The sequence below is a fragment of the Oncorhynchus gorbuscha genome, linkage group LG08 (assembly GCF_021184085.1).
Source record: "Oncorhynchus gorbuscha isolate QuinsamMale2020 ecotype Even-year linkage group LG08, OgorEven_v1.0, whole genome shotgun sequence".
Classification (NCBI taxonomy): Eukaryota; Metazoa; Chordata; class Actinopteri; order Salmoniformes; family Salmonidae; genus Oncorhynchus; species Oncorhynchus gorbuscha.
Window position 1 is genome coordinate 44,890,466 of NC_060180.1, and position 17,439 is coordinate 44,907,904.

Consider the following 17,439-nt stretch of genomic DNA (forward strand, 5'->3'; position numbering starts at 1 on the left):
GAGGGTTTGGCCAGGGGGGCTTTACTTGGCTCCTTGTAGCAGGCTGGTCGCCTGCCGGTAGACTTCGTCATCAGTTGAATGGTGTTTCCTCTGACATGGTGTAGCTGGCTTTTGAGTTAAGCAGGCAGGGTGTTAAGAAGCACAATGGTGCTTTCATGTGAAAGTGATCGGTTAAGGAACTTTGTGAAACACAAATTATGAAAAATGTTACTATCAAAATGTGAATGCAAAATGTACACTTACATATTTATTAACTATTCAGTTGATAGTTGTCTCACCAAATGATCCTTTAGATTTGTAAATTAGAAATACCTAAATGCAGAAACAGCAATGTCTAAGAACTGAGGTTTTAAATTACATCTAGATTGAAAATGACATGTTTTGTCTTGCACTGCAACAAATCATATTTAGTGTTTAACTTGTGATTTACCTGTAAGTGCCTAAAGTGATACAGGATGATATACAGTTGCAGAGTTAACTGTAAGAAATATGTTTTAAGCACTTGTTCCTTTGTTTGATAATAAAACTGAAACCCGTTTAGCTGTGTGCTTTCAACTCTTCAGCAGATGAGGGATTCACAAGTTTAGAGAGTTATTGTATTGTTACTTAGTACAGTCCCCAGCCTTAATCCAAACCTATTCAACAAATCAAGGACAGAAATTGCCTAATGGCTAAGGTAATAGTGTGTTTGTGTCTGCATGTAGACTTAGAGGTGGTGTGTGAACTTTGGACAACTATGCAACTCAGAACAATGAGGACAAACACACATTAACCTCTTGGCAACCTTTTTCCTAATACACCTACACACATCTCCCACACGCCCATAGATAACAGCATTAAAACACACATTTCACACACGGCCATGGATACCAGCATTAAAGTCATTATTTAATTAAGAATACAGTTTTGGCAAATATATTTATTAAAACATCACGCTCACAAAGAATAGGTTCATCAATGTGGTGAAGCATGTGCCGCCTCTGTCGTTCGTTGCAGAAGGTTCTCTGGGCCTGTCAGTGTTCAGTAAGTGGGTCAGGGAGGAGTTGGGGTGGTGTAGTTATGGAATGAGGCACAAACAGCAGTGGTTGTCCGTTTCCACGTTCACTGAACTCTGTCTTTCTACATATGCCATACACATGTATGGATGGCCCCAAGAGACATTCTACTACTATTAGATTGGGGTCGGATGGGGTTGCAGTACCTCACTGGGGAATGGTAGCAGGAAGGGGAGCTGAGAACCTCATGCCCGGTCTCATCCCAGACCACACCCAGTCACCACAGCCCAACAGGGTTCTGCCAAAGTTGGCTACGATCAGCATCATGCCCAGCAGAGCAATGTTCCCGAACGCCCCACGCATCCTTTTCTTAGGATCTGGAAGGATAACATAGAACAAAACCCTTGAGTAATGGCTGCCATATGGTTTTGTTTTGATCAATTATTGTATTATAAGCATATCTATTGTCTTACCTCCAGTGGAGTATCCGTATGCGTAGATCTCCCTGCTTATAACCCAAGTCATTCCAAGACCACTGACTAGGCGCTGTAAACACACAAGGCTCCCTGTTAGTATACTACAGAAGACTCTTAATACCTTAAAAAAAAACAAGTCAATGTCCGCACCCCCGAAGAAATCTAATTAGTATAATAAATAAAAAACTCCAAAATGTGTCTGTTTAATCATGGCCTGGATCTCAATCCACCGCATTCGCCAATGGTGGTCTTCCACATCTGTGGTGGAAGGTAGCCGAGCTACAGAGGTGTTTGTTTGTCAGACCACGAAACATCCCAAAAATCGGTCCTCTCACAAAAACGTCTGTAGCCCCCCGAGGTTTGGCCTACTGACTAATATGACCAGTCTATGGAAAGAGGAGACTCTCATGAACACAATGGTGTTCTCCGTTTTGCTCTACGCCGCCCACAAGTGTCATGGGACTCATCATAAGCCGGTACCGCCGAGTACCGCCCTCACACACTAATGTTTTGCTCCAGGACGCCCTGAAGGTAGCCCGGTATCAGTTAAAATAATTAATGGAAGTATACATGGAAGTAGTTAAGTGGCCCACAATATAAGTGTTAAAAATATAGGTGAAAATTTTATGATCTTTTGTAAAAAGGTTATCTCTCTCAAATATAGGACAGACACTTTAAAACAAACTTCCTTTTGATTAATTTGTTAGTAATTGCTTTTACATGTATGAATCTGTATTCAATGTGTTTCTATGGGCTAATAGCAGTAAGCCCAAATTCAATATTTTATGTTTTATTTTATACCTAAATGGGTCCTAAAATTCCAAATCAAATTGCTAAATGATCCTTGGTATGACCATCGTAAAAGTGTTAAGGATTAATGAATGGGAATCAAATTTTGCAGAGACACAGATGAGTGTGCTTCCGAATATACTTTGACTAATCAGCTGTACAGTCTGGCATGCACGGTATGTGAATTTAACATAGAGTAAACTAATAAATGGAAGTCAAATTACAGGACTATGCAGGCCACCGATGGTGAGACAGAAGAGGAAGGCGGGGTAGATCTCCAGGCTGTAAAGAAATAACAACTATTAGTGGACCTAATATCACAGTAAGAAATGTTAACTCTGTGTGTGTGTAAACATCTCGTGTTCTCTCTGCTGACTGTCAGCTACTTACTACATGTACATACTATAGTATTACTACATACGTGTTCTGATGGGCCCGCTGGATGCAATTGAAGATATTTCCGGTATCTGGGTCATCGCTGTACATCTGAGGGTACTGTCCAACAGAGAAGAGAAGATTAGGTTCTCTTAGCAAACACAGAGTAGGCTTACTAGTGAGGTTAGGAAAACTGGGTCCTTCTTTAAGGCTGTAACTTAAGCCCAAAATGTTTCCTGGTCAGAGGAAGTCACATGGTAAGCGGTATCCATTTAGCTGTCCCAGGTCCCGGGCCACTCACTTTGATCTGGTACTTCTTGCGGGCTTTGCCAACTTTCACGGCGAGGTGGCCGATCATGACTATGCTGGCAACACCAGTGAGAACGACAAACCCATATTCTTTAGACAGCACAACCATCCTGGCACTGATCTGCAAGAGGAAAATGCATAGCCTATTATAGGTGAGTTGGTCTATCCCACTTTCACTGTAGATAAGATACTGGTTGAAAGTTCAATCCAATCAGGTAACAGATTAGTTCGTAGGCCTTATGTTTTAAAGGACATTACATGAAAGCTATTCCACTGCCATGGAGCATAGGCTTCTATGCAAATATGAAACTTACTTATTCTGTCTATTTGTAGGCTAGTTTATGGTGTAACTAGGCTACTAAAAACCCTTTACCCTTACCAACGTTTCACCCCTTGATTCAACCTGGACGCAGGGGTAAACATACATTCATAAAACAGATTAACCACCCAACTTTTTGCCTTAAGTAACTATACCAAACATAACATATCATACTATTGAGTGTCCCAGATTTACGTTTACTATGTTACGTAGTATATGAGACCAGCTGCTTGATTTGAAATATCGTCTATGCATGTGTAGTACATAAAAGTTACCAGGGAAAACATAAAATGCGCATTTGACGTATTTTCAACCGGGTAAATGCAGTTAAACTTGGTGCGCTAATAACCAAAATAAGGTTAAGCCAATGGAGAACTAGGAGTGCAGCATTATATCCAGCAACAACACATCACATTGAATACTACTTGTAAAATAAATAGTATTTACCTGTAAATGATGATCTGAATAATGTTCGCAAATTGTCTGTATTCTTCCTGTCAGTAATCCTGCCTCGTCTGCTCCTGCATAGATGAGTCACAAATTAACACACAGGAGAGGCGTGGCGCTTTCACGTAGTGGGGTAGAGTTCATAGGCCATACCATAATATAGGTGGGGGGGTGTGAAACTTCCTAATGAGTTTAAACAGGGCTATATTTCACTCACAACCACAGAGATCAAATCAAATTACTAGAGGCTGGCATAAACCCTCAACGTTCCAGAATAGTATGAAAATGACAGCCGTGGTGGTCATGGAGAAATCCAAATCAGTCTAAATGTTAGTAGAGGCATAGGTGATGAATTTACTGCTTTTAAGTAAGGAATGTGATATATCAGAAATTGTCTAATATAATTTGAACCTACAACATTGTCATATAATTATGAACACAGTTTATACATGTTTTATTCACACGTTCTGTATAAATATGCAGTACCGGTCAAAAGTTTGGACACACCTACTCATTCAAGGGGTTTTCTTTATTTTGTACTATTTTCTACATTGTAGAATAATAGTGGACATCAAAACTATGAAATAACACATATGGAATCATGTAGTAACCAAAAAAGTGTTAAACAAATAAAAATAAATGTTATATTTGAGATTCTTCAAAGTAAGCACACTCTTGGCATTCTCTCAACCAGCTTCATGAGGTAGTCACCTGGAATGCATTTGAATTAACAGGTGTGTCTTATTAAAAGTTAATTTGTGGAATTTATTTCCTTCTTAATGCATTTGAGCCATCAGTTGTGTTGTGACAAGGTAGGGGTGGTATACAGAAGATAGCCCTATTTGGTAAAAGTCCATTATGGCAAGAACAGATCAAATAAGCAAACACAAATGACAGTCCATTATTACTTTAAAACATGAAGGTCAGTCAGTCTGGAAAATTTCAAGAACTTTTGAAGTTTCTTCAAGTGCAGTCGCAAAAACCATCAAGCGCTATGATGAAACTGGCTCTCATGAGGACCGCCACAGTAATGGAAGACCCAGAGTTACCTCTGCTGCAGAAGATACGTTCATTACCAGCCTCAGAAACTGAACCCCAAATAAATCCTTCACAGTGTTCAAGTAACAGACACATTTCAACATCAACTGTTCAGGGGAGACTGTGTGAATCAGGCCTTCAAGGTCGAATTGCTGCAACAACAAAAAAACACTACTAAAGGACACCAATAAGAAGAAGAGACTTACTGGGGCCAAGAAACACGAGCAATAGATATTAGACCGGTGGAAATGTGTCCTTTGGTCAGTCGAAATTTGAGATATTTGGTTCCAACCAATGTCTTTTTGAGATGCATAGTAGGTGAACAGATGATCTCTGCATGTGTGGTTACCACTGTGAAGCATGGAGGAGGAGGTGTGATGGTGTGGGTGTGCTTTGCTGGGGACACTGTCTGTGATTTATTTAGAATTCATGGCACACTTAACCAGCATGGCTTCCACAGCATTCTGAAGCGATAAGCCATCCCATCTGACTATCATTTGTTTTTCAACAGGACAATGATCCAACACCTCCAGGCTGTGTAAGGGCTATGTAAGGGCTACCAAGAAAGAGTGATGGAGTGCTGCCTCAGATGACCTGGCCTCCACAATCACCCGACCTCAACCCAATTGAGATGGTTTGAGATGAGTTGGAACGCATAGTGAAGGAAAAGCAGCCAACAAGTTCTCAGCATATGTGGGAACTCATTCAAGACTGTTGGAAAAGCATTCCTCATAAAGCTGGTTGAGAGAATGCAAAGAGTGTGCAAAGCTGTCATCGATTTGTTTAACACTTTTTTTGGTTACTACACGATTCTATGTGTGTTATTTCATTTTCTACAATGTAGAAAATAGTACAAATAAAGAAAACCCTTGAATGACTAGGTGTGTCCAAACTTTTGACTGGTACTGATTGACTCCATTGTTTATATGGAATGTTGCCATATTGGCAGTTAATTAAAAAAAATATTGGATTCTTTCCACTTAAACTGGCTACGAATCTAGCTGATCTGCACAGTAGGCTATGATGATTATCTTAAAATTCTTTGTTTTACACAATACCTCATCACACCACTGGGTGACCATGGGTGACCAAGTCTCTGACCAAAATGCTGACATGTTATACTGTGATAAGAACTTTCATGTCCATTTTAGTATTTTAATTCCTAATTGTATTCTTAATTATTCTCAATATAAAATGTAAACAACTGAATGCATACATTCAATGTGCATTCTATCTGTTGATCAAAGTGAATGGAATCCTGTTTTACAAGAGGTAGTGATTTAACAATACTACCACACTAGATGGCACTATATTCTCAGTAAACGTAAACAGCAGCCAAAGTACACTTTCTGAATGGCAGAAGCTTTGAGACTGGTCTTGAAAGGATTGTGACTATTCCCTTATGAGAAGTGTGAATAAATACACTAATATTGTTGATGCATCTTTGTTCTTTTTGAAGCAGGGACATACACTCCCGTTCAAAAGTTTGGGGTCACTTAGAAATGTCCTTGTTTTTGAAAGAAAAACACATGTTTTGTCCATTAAAATAACATCAACTTGATCCGAAATACAGTGTAGACATTGTTAATGTTGTAAATGACTATTGTAGCTGGAAACAGCTGATTTTTAATGGAATATCTACATAGGCACACAGATGCCCATTATCAGCAAGCATCACTCCTGTGTTCCATTGACACGTTGTGTTAGCTAATCCAAGTTTATCATTTCAAAAGGCTAATTGATTATTAGAAAACCCTTTTGCAATTATGTTAGCACAACTTTCAACAAAACGATTTTGTAGTAAGTTGATGTATTTTTATTTGTAGATATATGTTGTAGATATATGCCAATGAAGTTAGATCTATATATATATATATATATATATATATATTTAAATATACAAGTATGAAAGCCTTAAGATAAATAATTCACTTGTTTAGACAGAAAAAAATGTAGATACTTTTTGAGTAAAGTAGCAATATGTTGCATGAGTGTTTTGTGTTAAACTCGCCCCCCTACTAGGACCCTGGGGGCTAGCTACCCCTTTATGTTTATGAATGTTTCTATTTGTCATTTCGACAATGACTGGCACCGTTAGTGCTTACTTGCTAGCTAAGCTAGCAACTTCACTAGCAGTAAATGCTAGCCAGCTAGCTAGTTAGCATAAACTGCTAGGAGGGCTAGCTAGCAACCTTATAACCAGATTGTCTGAGGTAAACCACATGAAAAAGATAACGTAACTTAATTGCAGTTGTAAATTTTTCCACTAGTAACTGATAGCTTTAGAGTTAATGTTATCTTATAGTATTTTAGCTATTTTACACAGCATTGTATGTCATATAGCTTGATAGCTAGCTACGTTTTTAAGAAAGAGCTTTTCAATTGGCTTCTCTCAGGTGGGGACAAGATTAGGTGTGAGCAGTGGAGGTGGGCCCCAATTTTACTGGGGATGGATGGTTTTATTTGTGACGTATTTACAAATTAGCAGAACATAAGAGAGTTGCCACATCAATGTTACACTGAATTAATTAGTTAAGTCATTGTTATTAAATGATATATTCCATTCCAATTAATACTTTTTTTCTTCCTTTATTTAACTAGACAAGTCAGTTAAGAACAAATTATTATTTACAATGACGGCTAACCCGGACGACGTTGGGCCAATTGTGCGCCTCCCAATCACGGCCAGTTGTTAAACAGCCTGGATTCGAACCAATGTGTCTGTAGGGACACCTTTAGCACGGAGATGCAGTGCCACTCAGGAGCCCAAATATAAACAACTATTGAAAACCTTTTGCTTCTGAATGTCATTTTGAAGTCCGCTGGGATTTAAAATATTGCATTACTCAAATAATATTTAGTGCAATTGTACATAATTGATTGTATAGAAAAGGAACAACAAAGACAATGAATGTGCAGGTGAGTTAAAAAGAGGGACTTTACATCAAATCTCCTCATAGTGCGGATATGAATGGTGACATGTGCAACACCATTTCCCCCCATATTTTATTTAAACAATTAAAACAGGACAAATAGAATTAGCTTTTAAGAATGACTTACTAAAGAATGTCTAAATAAAACAGATTAAATGGATTTGAACCCTATGCCATAATCTTAAACCCTATGCAATTTAGGGGGGGGGGGGGTTATAGTTACCCCAGTACTTTAAAAATGCCCCTTTTCTAAAAACAACATTTCATGAAATAACTCAAGTGTCAACTGTAGCCATTTATTTCCCTTTATGGTTTAGTCACCTGAGAATGACCTTCATCCACATACTATTTTTTTTCCAAATGTTGCTTTTTTCCTGGATAAGAGCGTCTGCTAAATGACTTAAATGTAATGTAATGTAATTTTTTGTGTCAGCAATTAGACATTGCGCTTAGACGGGCTAGTTACCCCCAGAACCCTATTTTTCTTGTTGAACCTGGGATTTGAGAAAAGCGTTTTACAAATGTAATGAATTATTATTATTATTAAACTGAGATAAATAGAGTATTATGTTGGGTCATTATAGTGTCACAATTGGCTACAACTTAGGCATTCTATTTCGAGAACGCTTTGGGTACATTGGTAGATTAGGTAGCCTCTTCTAGCTTTTGTAACAGCTTGACTCCAGTTGTTTATGCTTCCTTGAGCTCCTCTCTCTCCCCACACACTCAATGCAACGCGTGAGCAGTGAGCACACCAAATCGCCCACCTTCTCATTCGTTGCTCAGTTTCAGAGAAGGCAGTCACTCCACCACACTTGCAGGAGACCAAAATACCATTATAACACTTGGCTACGACGCGCCAATGAACTCTCCTGCATAGTGAGTCCAAATGGCAGTTGTTACGCAAAAAATGATTGATACTGGAGGAAAAATGTTCTAATCGACCAAATCGAATACCAGAGAATTGGAACTGAGTGGAGAGCTCGGGCGTCTTGAGTCCTGCATGCCCACTATAATGAATACGCACGAAAACCCAAACGTGAGGCGACTCTCGGAATGAACTACAATGACAACTTGCGAGGACAAGTGGCCAACAACAAACCTCAATATCAGGTAAATATAATTGGATAATTTTAAATAGGCCTGGTTAATAGCATTAACATTAACTGATAACTGGCAGAGGACATATGCTATCAATGAAGAATGCGACGGCGTGCCCACTGGGCAAAAACTGGTTGGATCAACGTTGTTTCCATGTCATTTCAACCGTACAATTATATGTGATGACTTTGAATCAACGTGGAAAACTGATTGGATTTGCCAAAAGTCATCAACATAAGGGGATTTCGTATTTTTTTCATCCAACTTTTAACCTTAATCGAATGACATATGGTAACTTTTTTGTGGATTTCAATTACCAAACAAATGTAAATCAAAACTAGACGTTGAACTGACGTCTGTCTCCAGTGGGTGGTTTGTTCAAACGGAATTGATGAAGCCCTTGGCGGTGTCATGCGTCTTGCCCCGCAGCCCAGCGCGCAATCCTTGCGGTTCATCATTCTGCTGATCCTCGTCATGGGGGTGGCGCCGTCCCCGGCTCTGACGGCGGGATGCCCGGCACGCTGCGTGTGCGATGACCAGCTGGTGGTCCAGTGCGCCGGGCAGCACCTCACCACCTTCCCCACCGAAATGCCACTCTCCACGAGGCAGCTCATCATCTCCAACAACCGCATCATTGAGCTACCGCCGCTTCAGCTCAACTACCTGTCGGACTTGGTGTATTTGGACTGTAGCAACAATTCACTGACGGAGATATCGGAGTCCACATTCGGTAACCTGCGGAAACTTGCTTACCTCGATTTGTCCTTCAACACCTTGACGCGGATAGAGGACAGGACGTTCGGGCCGCTGTCCAGCCTCGTGATGCTGAGGATGACGGACAACCCCGGCCTGTGGGACATTCACCCAGACAGTTTCGCGGAGAACTCGGCGCTGCAGGTGCTGGACGTTAGTAGAAACAACCTGACGGTGCTCAACATCAGCTCTCTCATCGGGCTGCCCACCCTGCGCTCTTTCGGCCTCAGCGGGAACCCCTGGAGCTGCGACTGCGACAATGAAGACCTCTGTCTTTGGATCCACGTTGAGGGATTCAAGTTTCAAGGTAAAACTGTATGCACTTTCAGAGAGAAATACACATCCAGAGACAATATGTAACTATGACATTTGATCTATTCTTTGTGGTTACATATTTGACCAACAATTGACATTGTGCATGTTCATTTATACAGTAATACTTTTTCAACTTGTCCTTTCCTGGGATTTGAGCTCGCAACCTCTTAGTTCACAGCAAGCCAATCTTCCTGCTACACCACCATGTCTGTGTCCATTATCAGTTAATCTGACTGTTCTCTCATCATTGATTTGATTTACTTATTTACTTGTTTTAGGGTGTTCACACTCCTGAAATGCTCACTGAAAGCACTTCACTTTCACAACCACATGCTGTGTTTTAAGCTATCAGCTCAGTCCCTTTGATCGTCACTATCAGCCGTCTGGATCTCACCTGTTTTGAGAGGTACCATCTGTCCTTGTCTCAGCAGTTTAGAAATAAGCTGATGATTTATGGGAAAATCTCAGGTTCTTCAGTGGGTTCTTCTTCAGGATTCTAAGCCTGATCTTGTTTGGTGCACAAAGTGCATTCTGGATCTCCTCAATACGTGTTTCATTATGAGTTCATGAATGAGGTCTGCTACACCTCAACATTAAGACATTTAAGACAGTTATAAAGCTTAGTGTCATGTATAAAAATGCCCAGTTGCACATTATTTTGGCTACCATGGCTAAAAAAATAGATCTTAGTGAGTTTGAAAGAGGGGTCTCAAATGAGCATAGGGGGTTTTAAAGTGTGTGTGTGTCTCAGTCACCAGATCTCAACCCAATTTAACACTTGTGGGAGATTCTGGAGCGATGCCTGAGACAGCATTTTCCACCACCATCAACAAAACACCAAATTATGGAATTTCTTCTGGGAAGAAAGGTGTCGCATCCCTCCAGTAGAGTTTGCAGACACTTGTAGAATCTATGCCAATGTACATGGAAGCTGTTCTGGCTCGCGGTGGACCAACCCCCCTATTAAGACACTTTATGTTGGTGTTTCCTTTATTTTGGCAGTTACCTGTATTCCTTTACTACATACATTTCATGCGCGGTTGCCTGCATCACGGGGCCTAGGATACGTTTTGAAACAGCAATTGTAGACGATCAAATAACACGCAATTAAGGCTTAATCCCAAAACCCACAGTGTCGAGACGTGAAAATGACCAGTGAATCTCTGCCTGGGTCCACCTGCACATGCCCCACCAACCGGAAACACTTCAATCAACAAACTACACTGAGTATACAAAACATGAACGCCTCCTCTTTCCATGACACAGACTGACCAGATGAATCCAGGAGAAAGCTACGAACCCTTATTGATGTCACTTGTTCAATCCACTTCAATCAGTGTAGATGAAGGGGATGTATACAGGTTAAAGAAGGATTTTTTAAAGCCTCGAGACAATTGAGACGTGCATTGTGTATGTGTGAATGGTTAAGACAAAAAAATGTAAGTGCCTTTGAACGGGGTATGGTAGTAGGTGCCATGCGCACCGGTTTGTTGCAAGAACTGCAACGCTGCTGGGGTTTTCCACACTCAACAGTTTCCTGTGTGTATCAAGAAGGGTCCACCACCCAAATGACATCCAGCCAACTTGACACGACTGTGGAAAGCATTGGAGTCAACACGGGCCAGCATCCCTGTGGAACGCTTTCGACACCTTGTAGAGTCCATGCCCCGTCCAGTTGAGAGTGTTCTGAGGGCAAAAGAGGGGCGGGATGTGTTAATGTCTTAATGTTTGGTATACTCCGTGTATATGCCTATATGTAACGAACGTGCCTCATGGAACCACACTCATGTGATCAGTAACCTTGCCTTAGACTTGAACACTTCAGTTAGTGCCTTAGGCCTTTAGCTCAGTGGACTAACAGTCTTGTTGTGCGCGATAGACTTGGGTTCAAATCCAGTTGGTTACACTATGCAACAACATTTGTTTTGAGTAATAATTTATTATTTTTCTGTTGTATTCTTGTATCTTGACAAACTAATGTACTGTACATCAGATTTTGGCTTTGTTCAGTTTGGAGTGGTATTCCCTGCTTTTTTGGGATGTAGCAATACTTAAAAGGGTAGCTACAGTTGAAGTCGGAAGTTTATATACACCTTAGCCAAATACATTTAAACTCAGTTTTTCACAATTCTTGACATTTAGTCCTAGTAAAAATGCTCTGTCTTAGGTCAGTTAGGATCACCACTTTATTTTAAGAATGTGAGATGTCAGAATAATAGTAGAGAGAATTTTTTATTTGAGCTTTTATTTCTTTCATCACATTCCCAGTGGGTCAGAAGTTTACATACACTCAATAGTATTTGGTAGCATTGCCTTTAAATGGTTTAACTTGGGTCAAACCTTTCGGGTAGCCCTCCACAAGCTTCCCAAAATAAGTTGGGTGAATTTTGGCCCATTCCTCCTGACAGAGCTGGTGTAACTGAGTCAGGTTTGTAGGCCTCCTTGCTTGCACATGCTTTTTCAGTTCTGCCCACACATTTTCTATAGGATTGAGGTCAGGGCTTGGTGATGGCCACTCCAATACCTGGACATTGTTGTCCTTAAGCCATTTTGCCACAACTTTGGAAGTATGCTTGGGGTCATTGTCCATTTGGAAGACCCATTTGCGACCAAGCTTTAACTTCCTGACTGATTTCTTTAGATGTTGCTTCAATATATCCACATCATTTTCCTTTCTCATGAAGCCATCTATTTTGTGAAGTGCACCAGTCAGCACCAGTCAGTCTCCTTCCAGAGCGTTATGACAACAGCGTGGTCCCATGGTGTTTATACTTGCGTACTATTGTTTGTACAGATGAACGTGGTACCTTCAAGCGTTTGGAAATTGCTCCCAAGGATGACCCAGACTTGTGGAGGTCTACAATGTTTTTTCTGAGGTCTTGGCTGATTTTTTTTTTCCACCTTGATGTCAAGCAAAGAGGCACTGAGTTTGAAAGTAGGCCTTGAAATACATCCACAGGTACACCTCCAATTGACTCAAATGATGTCAATTAGCCTATCAGAAACTTCTAAAGCCATGACATAATTTTCTGGAATTTATCAAGCTGTTTAAAGGCACAGTAAACTTAGGGTATGTAAACTTCTGACCCATTGGAATTGTGATACAGTGAATTATAAGTTAAATAATCTGTCTGTAAACAATTGTTGGAAAAATGACTTGTGTCATGCACAAAGTAGATGTCCTAACCGACTTCCCAAAACTATAGTTTCTTAACAAGAAATTTGTGGAGTGGTTAAAAAAAACGAGTTTTAATGACTCAAACCTAAGTGCATGTAAACTTCCGATTTCAACTGTATTTATAGTGCATCTCGCTGAGCAAGCGCCTGTCACACCATGATACACTTACTAACAGGCATCTCCCATCAAATGCGCACACAGACCAGCTTGTCTTCCTCTCCTCTGCAGCTCAGGCAGAATCCTAAACTAGTCCTGTAAGAGCTCTTCTACTTGCTGCTTATTTCCTTTGTCTGCTTTCATTTGGAGCGGAGTCCCTTCCAGTCACAGCTCCCAGAAAGGGAGAACACACACACACACATGCACACAGGGGACAGGGGACAGGGGGGGGGGGTACTGTATAAAGCAGAAGGACAGAAGGTGTATAGAGATGCTGTGTTTTTGATCGTCACCATCAGCCGTCTGGATCTCACCTGTTCTGAGAGGCACCGCCTGTCGTTCTCTCAGCAGCTTAGAAATAATGCATTGATAGAAGGAAGAAGGGAAGAAAAACTCACAGAAGCAACTAACAGATTCTCCACTGCTGTCTCGCCTCCCGAAGATTAGCATACTGCCTGTAGATAGTAGTTATATTCGGAGAGACGCTAGGAATAGCGTTGTGTGCGGACGGGACGGGGAGAGGAAGCCTCTCCTTTGATGTCGGCCACAAAGGGGGGTGAGAGTGTGGCCCGGGGGCTTCCATGCCTTGGGGAGAGAATGAACTCTAGCTAAGTAGAGGAAGTGGAAGGAGTACTTCATGTTCACCGGGAAGAGGAGGGTAGCGTGTTGTATTATTGAAAGGAGTGCTACTGTAGTGGTGTCAGGAGGTCTGAGGCTAGCTAGGTCAGAGGACAGTTCCAAGTGTAGTGCTGTGTGTGTCACACATCTGTGCTGCTATATATGTTTCTAAACTCTCAGGGCATCTGAAGACAAAATGGAATGTCTTTGGAGGCAACAGCAAATCTCGGCCTGTCTCTGTTGTTATCCCTTATCCCTAACTCCATTGATAGTTATGTACCCCCTTATTTACTGGGTCATGCATCTGCCCGGCCTTTAATTAAACAATCAAAGACGGAGAGCAAAGGTTCAGTTGTGGTGTAGGCTAAGGCAAATCAAGAATATATGGTGTGGATTTCCACAATGGAACACTTAAGTATTCATTTGATGTAAATCGGATATATTATGGCCCTTCCCTTGTGCTATTCTGTTTCAGTACATATCATTGTCTGTAGCTCCATTCAGATTTGTACTTAAGGATTTGAAATGTCTCTAAAGTGAAACGAGCACAACATACTGTATGTCTCCATTTCCTCAAAAAGTCCATACTGTACATGCACAATGTATGGACAAAGCCTGCCTGCACAGGTTCTGTTGGGCAAAATAAGCCCGAACAAAGTCTGCTGGCAAGAAACACGGAATACAGAACAGAGCAGAGCCAGCCAGTCAGCGAGCCAGCCAGTCAGCGAGCCAGCCAGCCAGTCAGCCAGCCAGCCAGTCAGCCAGCCAGCCAGTCAGCCAGCCAGCCAGCCAGCCAGCCAGCCAGTCAGCCAGCCAGCCAGTCAGCCAGCCAGCCAGCCAGTCAGCCAGCCAGCCAGTCAGCCAGCCAGTCAGCCAGCCAGCCAGGCAGAAAAAGCTAAAGTCGTTTGATCTCATCCCGAGAGAGATCCCCCCCCCCAACACAAAAAGCTGCGAACACAAAAGCAAATTAAAGCGTGTCCTTTTAAATTCTCCAACACTATGAGTATTGCAAGCACATTCCAGGCTTTTTTCTTCTTTCGAAATATTACCCCTAACAAACGGGGACTTTTAGATGATACCCAGGCAGCCACACACACAGTATTAGCATCATTAGATCGATAGCATCTGTTATTAGACCAACGTACTAAATCAAACTAATGCATCCCAAAACACAAACATCCCCCCCCCCCCCTACAATAGGTGTCACCTGTCAGTCAGGTGTTTAAAGCTACAGAACAGCAGTTCCCTGTTCTGACATTCAAAACAAACATCCCCTTTTTCTATTGAGATTCACGAATTCTGAGTGATTGAGGGGCTTAGTCTTGATCCAACTAGGAGCCTGTTGGTGCCAGGCAGCTTAGAAGATGAAAACCCATGCTAACTACCATACCAGTCAGACACAAAAGACAGAGAATATACCCAGTGATATCCAGAGGGGCTGAAATGCACTTGAATTATTCAAATGCCTTGAACTTGGTGTGATGTAATATCGACGTGACAACACACCAATAGCGGGCTGTCACTCCTGTTCGGTTATTTTCTGACAAGGGAAACAAATCAACATTTATTGGTCCCGCACACAGTTTTGCAGATGCTGTCGCAGGGGCAGCGAAATGCTCATGCTTCTATGTCCAACAGTGGAGCAATATCTAGCAATAGAAAATGATTTAGCAGGTACTGTTTTCTTACATGGTAGTTTTTATTATAGCTGCAAATGGAAAGATATTTCAGTAGGGAGTGTGTGTGTGTGTGTGTTATCCATCTCTCATGAATGTTATGTAAAACTATATAATGTAATGTGTGTGAATTATTCAACAGGCCAGAGACTCGATTTGATGAATTATAATATTGATATCACCTTCCCTGGGTGGGTAACCTACGCGCTCCCCAACACTGCAACACTCCAAAGAACATGTTCATCATTATTATGTGTACGCAGTGTGCTGACTAATGCGTCTGACTTAGAAGAGTATTTCCCACATCAGCTTTTATAGAGAAAAACCAACTACTACTGTAGTCTTAACCTTGGCAGGCCTAGTCCTAAGAGTTATTCTCAAGTTAGGGTTAGGGAATTGATCATAATAATGGTGTCAGTTAGTTGTTCTTGTTTTGGTAATACTGTATGGGCTCAGTACTAATTGCTATGACTACTAGGGCTCGCACTCTTTCCTGGTCATGTGACCTGACCAGGAAAAACAGTCTGCACTACTGTAACCTATGACTAGGACCCAGAGTTTTTACTGGTCAGGTGACATGCCTAAGAAAACCTCCAATCATTACAGCTAGTGATAGGCTTTTACTGCTGTGTCTCCAATGCAAGTTTCAGTATGACTTACGTAAGTAATGTCATTAACCCCCACCTGTGCTGTGTTCTCTCTTCCAGACGAGGGCCAGACGGTGTGTGGTGGTCCTCCTGACCTGCGGGGGCAGCGCTTGGGTGAGCTGGGGCTGCAGCTGCGGTCACGGTGCCACCAGGGCCTGGGATCGTGGGACTACCTGTTCTTCATCGCCATCGGCTTCGTCATCTTTGCGGCGGGCACGGTGTCGGCGTGGGCCATCGGGGTGGTCATGGTGCTGTACGAACGCTACGTCAAGAAGAAGAGCGAGCAGATGGACCCTGAGGACGAGGTGGAGCAGGGCGCAGGACCTGGCACGGGGAGCGGGGGTCGTCACGATGCAAATCCACATGGCAATGGAGGTTTTAAAAACACTGGTCACATAGTGGTTTGACTCCTCCCTGTAGCCCCCCTTCCGGCTGTGCCTCGTAACCGACAGAACTACAAAACCTGTGATGTCATAGGATGGCAGAGATTAAGAAGAAACTTCAAAGTAGAGCACACTGGGATTTCTATTGACTCCCTTGTAAAAGACAAACGAGAGACAACACATAGATGTGCCTGATTGAGAGTTGAATGGTCATAGTCATACACACTGAATGCACAAAACATTAGGAACACCTTCCTGATATTGAGTTGCACCCCCTTTGGCCCTCAGAACAGCCTCAGTGCGTCGGGACATAGACTCTACAAGGTGTTGAAAGTGTTTCATAGGGACGCTGGCCCATGTTGACTCCAATGCTTTCCACAGTTGTGTCAAGTTGGCTGGATGTCCTTCGGGTGGTTGACCATTATTGATACACACGGGACACTGTTGAGCGTGAAAAACCCAGCAGCGTTGCAGTTCTTGACACAAACCGCTGCGCCTGGCACCTACCACCATACCCCGTTCAAAGGCACTTAATGTGTATGTGTGCCATGTGTATGTGTGCCATTTAAGCTCTGAATGGCACACATACACAATCCGTCACAATAGTTCAAGTCTTAAAAATCCTTCTTTAACCTGTCTCCTCCCCTTCATCAAATCAAATCAAATTTTATTTGTCACATACACATGGTTAGCAGATGTTAATGCGAGTGTAGTGAAATGCTTGTGCTTCTAGTTCCGACAATGCAGTAATAACCAACAAGTAATCTAGCTAACAATTCCAAAACTACTACCTTATAGACACAAGTGTAAGGGGATAAGAATCTGTACATAAAGATATATGAGTGAGTGATGGTACAGAGCGGCATAGGCAAGATACAGTAGATGGTATTGAGTGCAGTATATACATATGAGATGAGTATGTAAACAAAGT

General features: G+C 41.9%; 2 protein-coding genes across 3 annotated transcripts; one reads left to right on the plus strand and one right to left on the minus strand.

Annotated features, from left to right (window-relative positions):
- Positions 1-861: 861 nt before the first annotated feature.
- LOC124041706 (microsomal glutathione S-transferase 3-like) lies at positions 862-3,838 on the minus strand. Of its 2 annotated transcripts, none has more exons than XM_046359601.1 (6): positions 3,711-3,838; positions 2,937-3,065; positions 2,682-2,755; positions 2,485-2,542; positions 1,469-1,541; positions 862-1,372 (listed from the first exon to the last, which is right to left on the minus strand). In XM_046359601.1, the coding sequence occupies exons 2-6, from the start codon at positions 3,051-3,053 to the stop codon at positions 1,203-1,205; spliced, it is 492 nt and encodes a 163-aa protein (XP_046215557.1). In that variant the 5' UTR covers positions 3,054-3,065; positions 3,711-3,838; the 3' UTR covers positions 862-1,202. The 2 variants fall into 2 exon arrangements, with proteins under 2 accessions (XP_046215557.1, XP_046215558.1); XM_046359602.1 differs by having other exon boundaries at positions 2,937-3,087; positions 3,711-3,803.
- A 4,645-nt stretch (positions 3,839-8,483) lies between these two features.
- On the plus strand, positions 8,484-16,854 carry LOC124040878 (leucine-rich repeat-containing protein 52-like). Its single transcript, XM_046357987.1, has 2 exons — positions 8,484-9,842; positions 16,186-16,854. The coding sequence occupies exons 1-2, from the start codon at positions 9,194-9,196 to the stop codon at positions 16,530-16,532; spliced, it is 996 nt and encodes a 331-aa protein (XP_046213943.1). The 5' UTR covers positions 8,484-9,193; the 3' UTR covers positions 16,533-16,854.
- The last annotated feature ends 585 nt before the right edge of the window (positions 16,855-17,439 follow it).

What these genes read in the sequence shown, in the direction of transcription:
- LOC124040878 (XM_046357987.1), top strand. Translation starts at nt 9,194, where the DNA reads ATGCGTCTTGCCCCGCAGCCCAGCGCGCAATCCTTGCGGTTCATCATT. An exon ending in TGAGGGATTCAAGTTTCAAG is followed by an intron (nt 9,843 to 16,185) that starts GTAAAACTGTAT and finishes TCTCTCTTCCAG; the next exon opens with ACGAGGGCCAGACGGTGTGT.
- LOC124041706 (XM_046359601.1), bottom strand. Translation starts at nt 3,053, where the DNA reads ATGGTTGTGCTGTCTAAAGAATATGGGTTTGTCGTTCTCACTGGTGTT. An exon ending in GCAAGAAGTACCAGATCAAA is followed by an intron (nt 2,756 to 2,936) that starts GTGAGTGGCCCG and finishes TCTGTTGGACAG; the next exon opens with TACCCTCAGATGTACAGCGA. An exon ending in CAGCGGGCCCATCAGAACAC is followed by an intron (nt 2,543 to 2,681) that starts GTATGTAGTAAT and finishes ATTTCTTTACAG; the next exon opens with CCTGGAGATCTACCCCGCCT.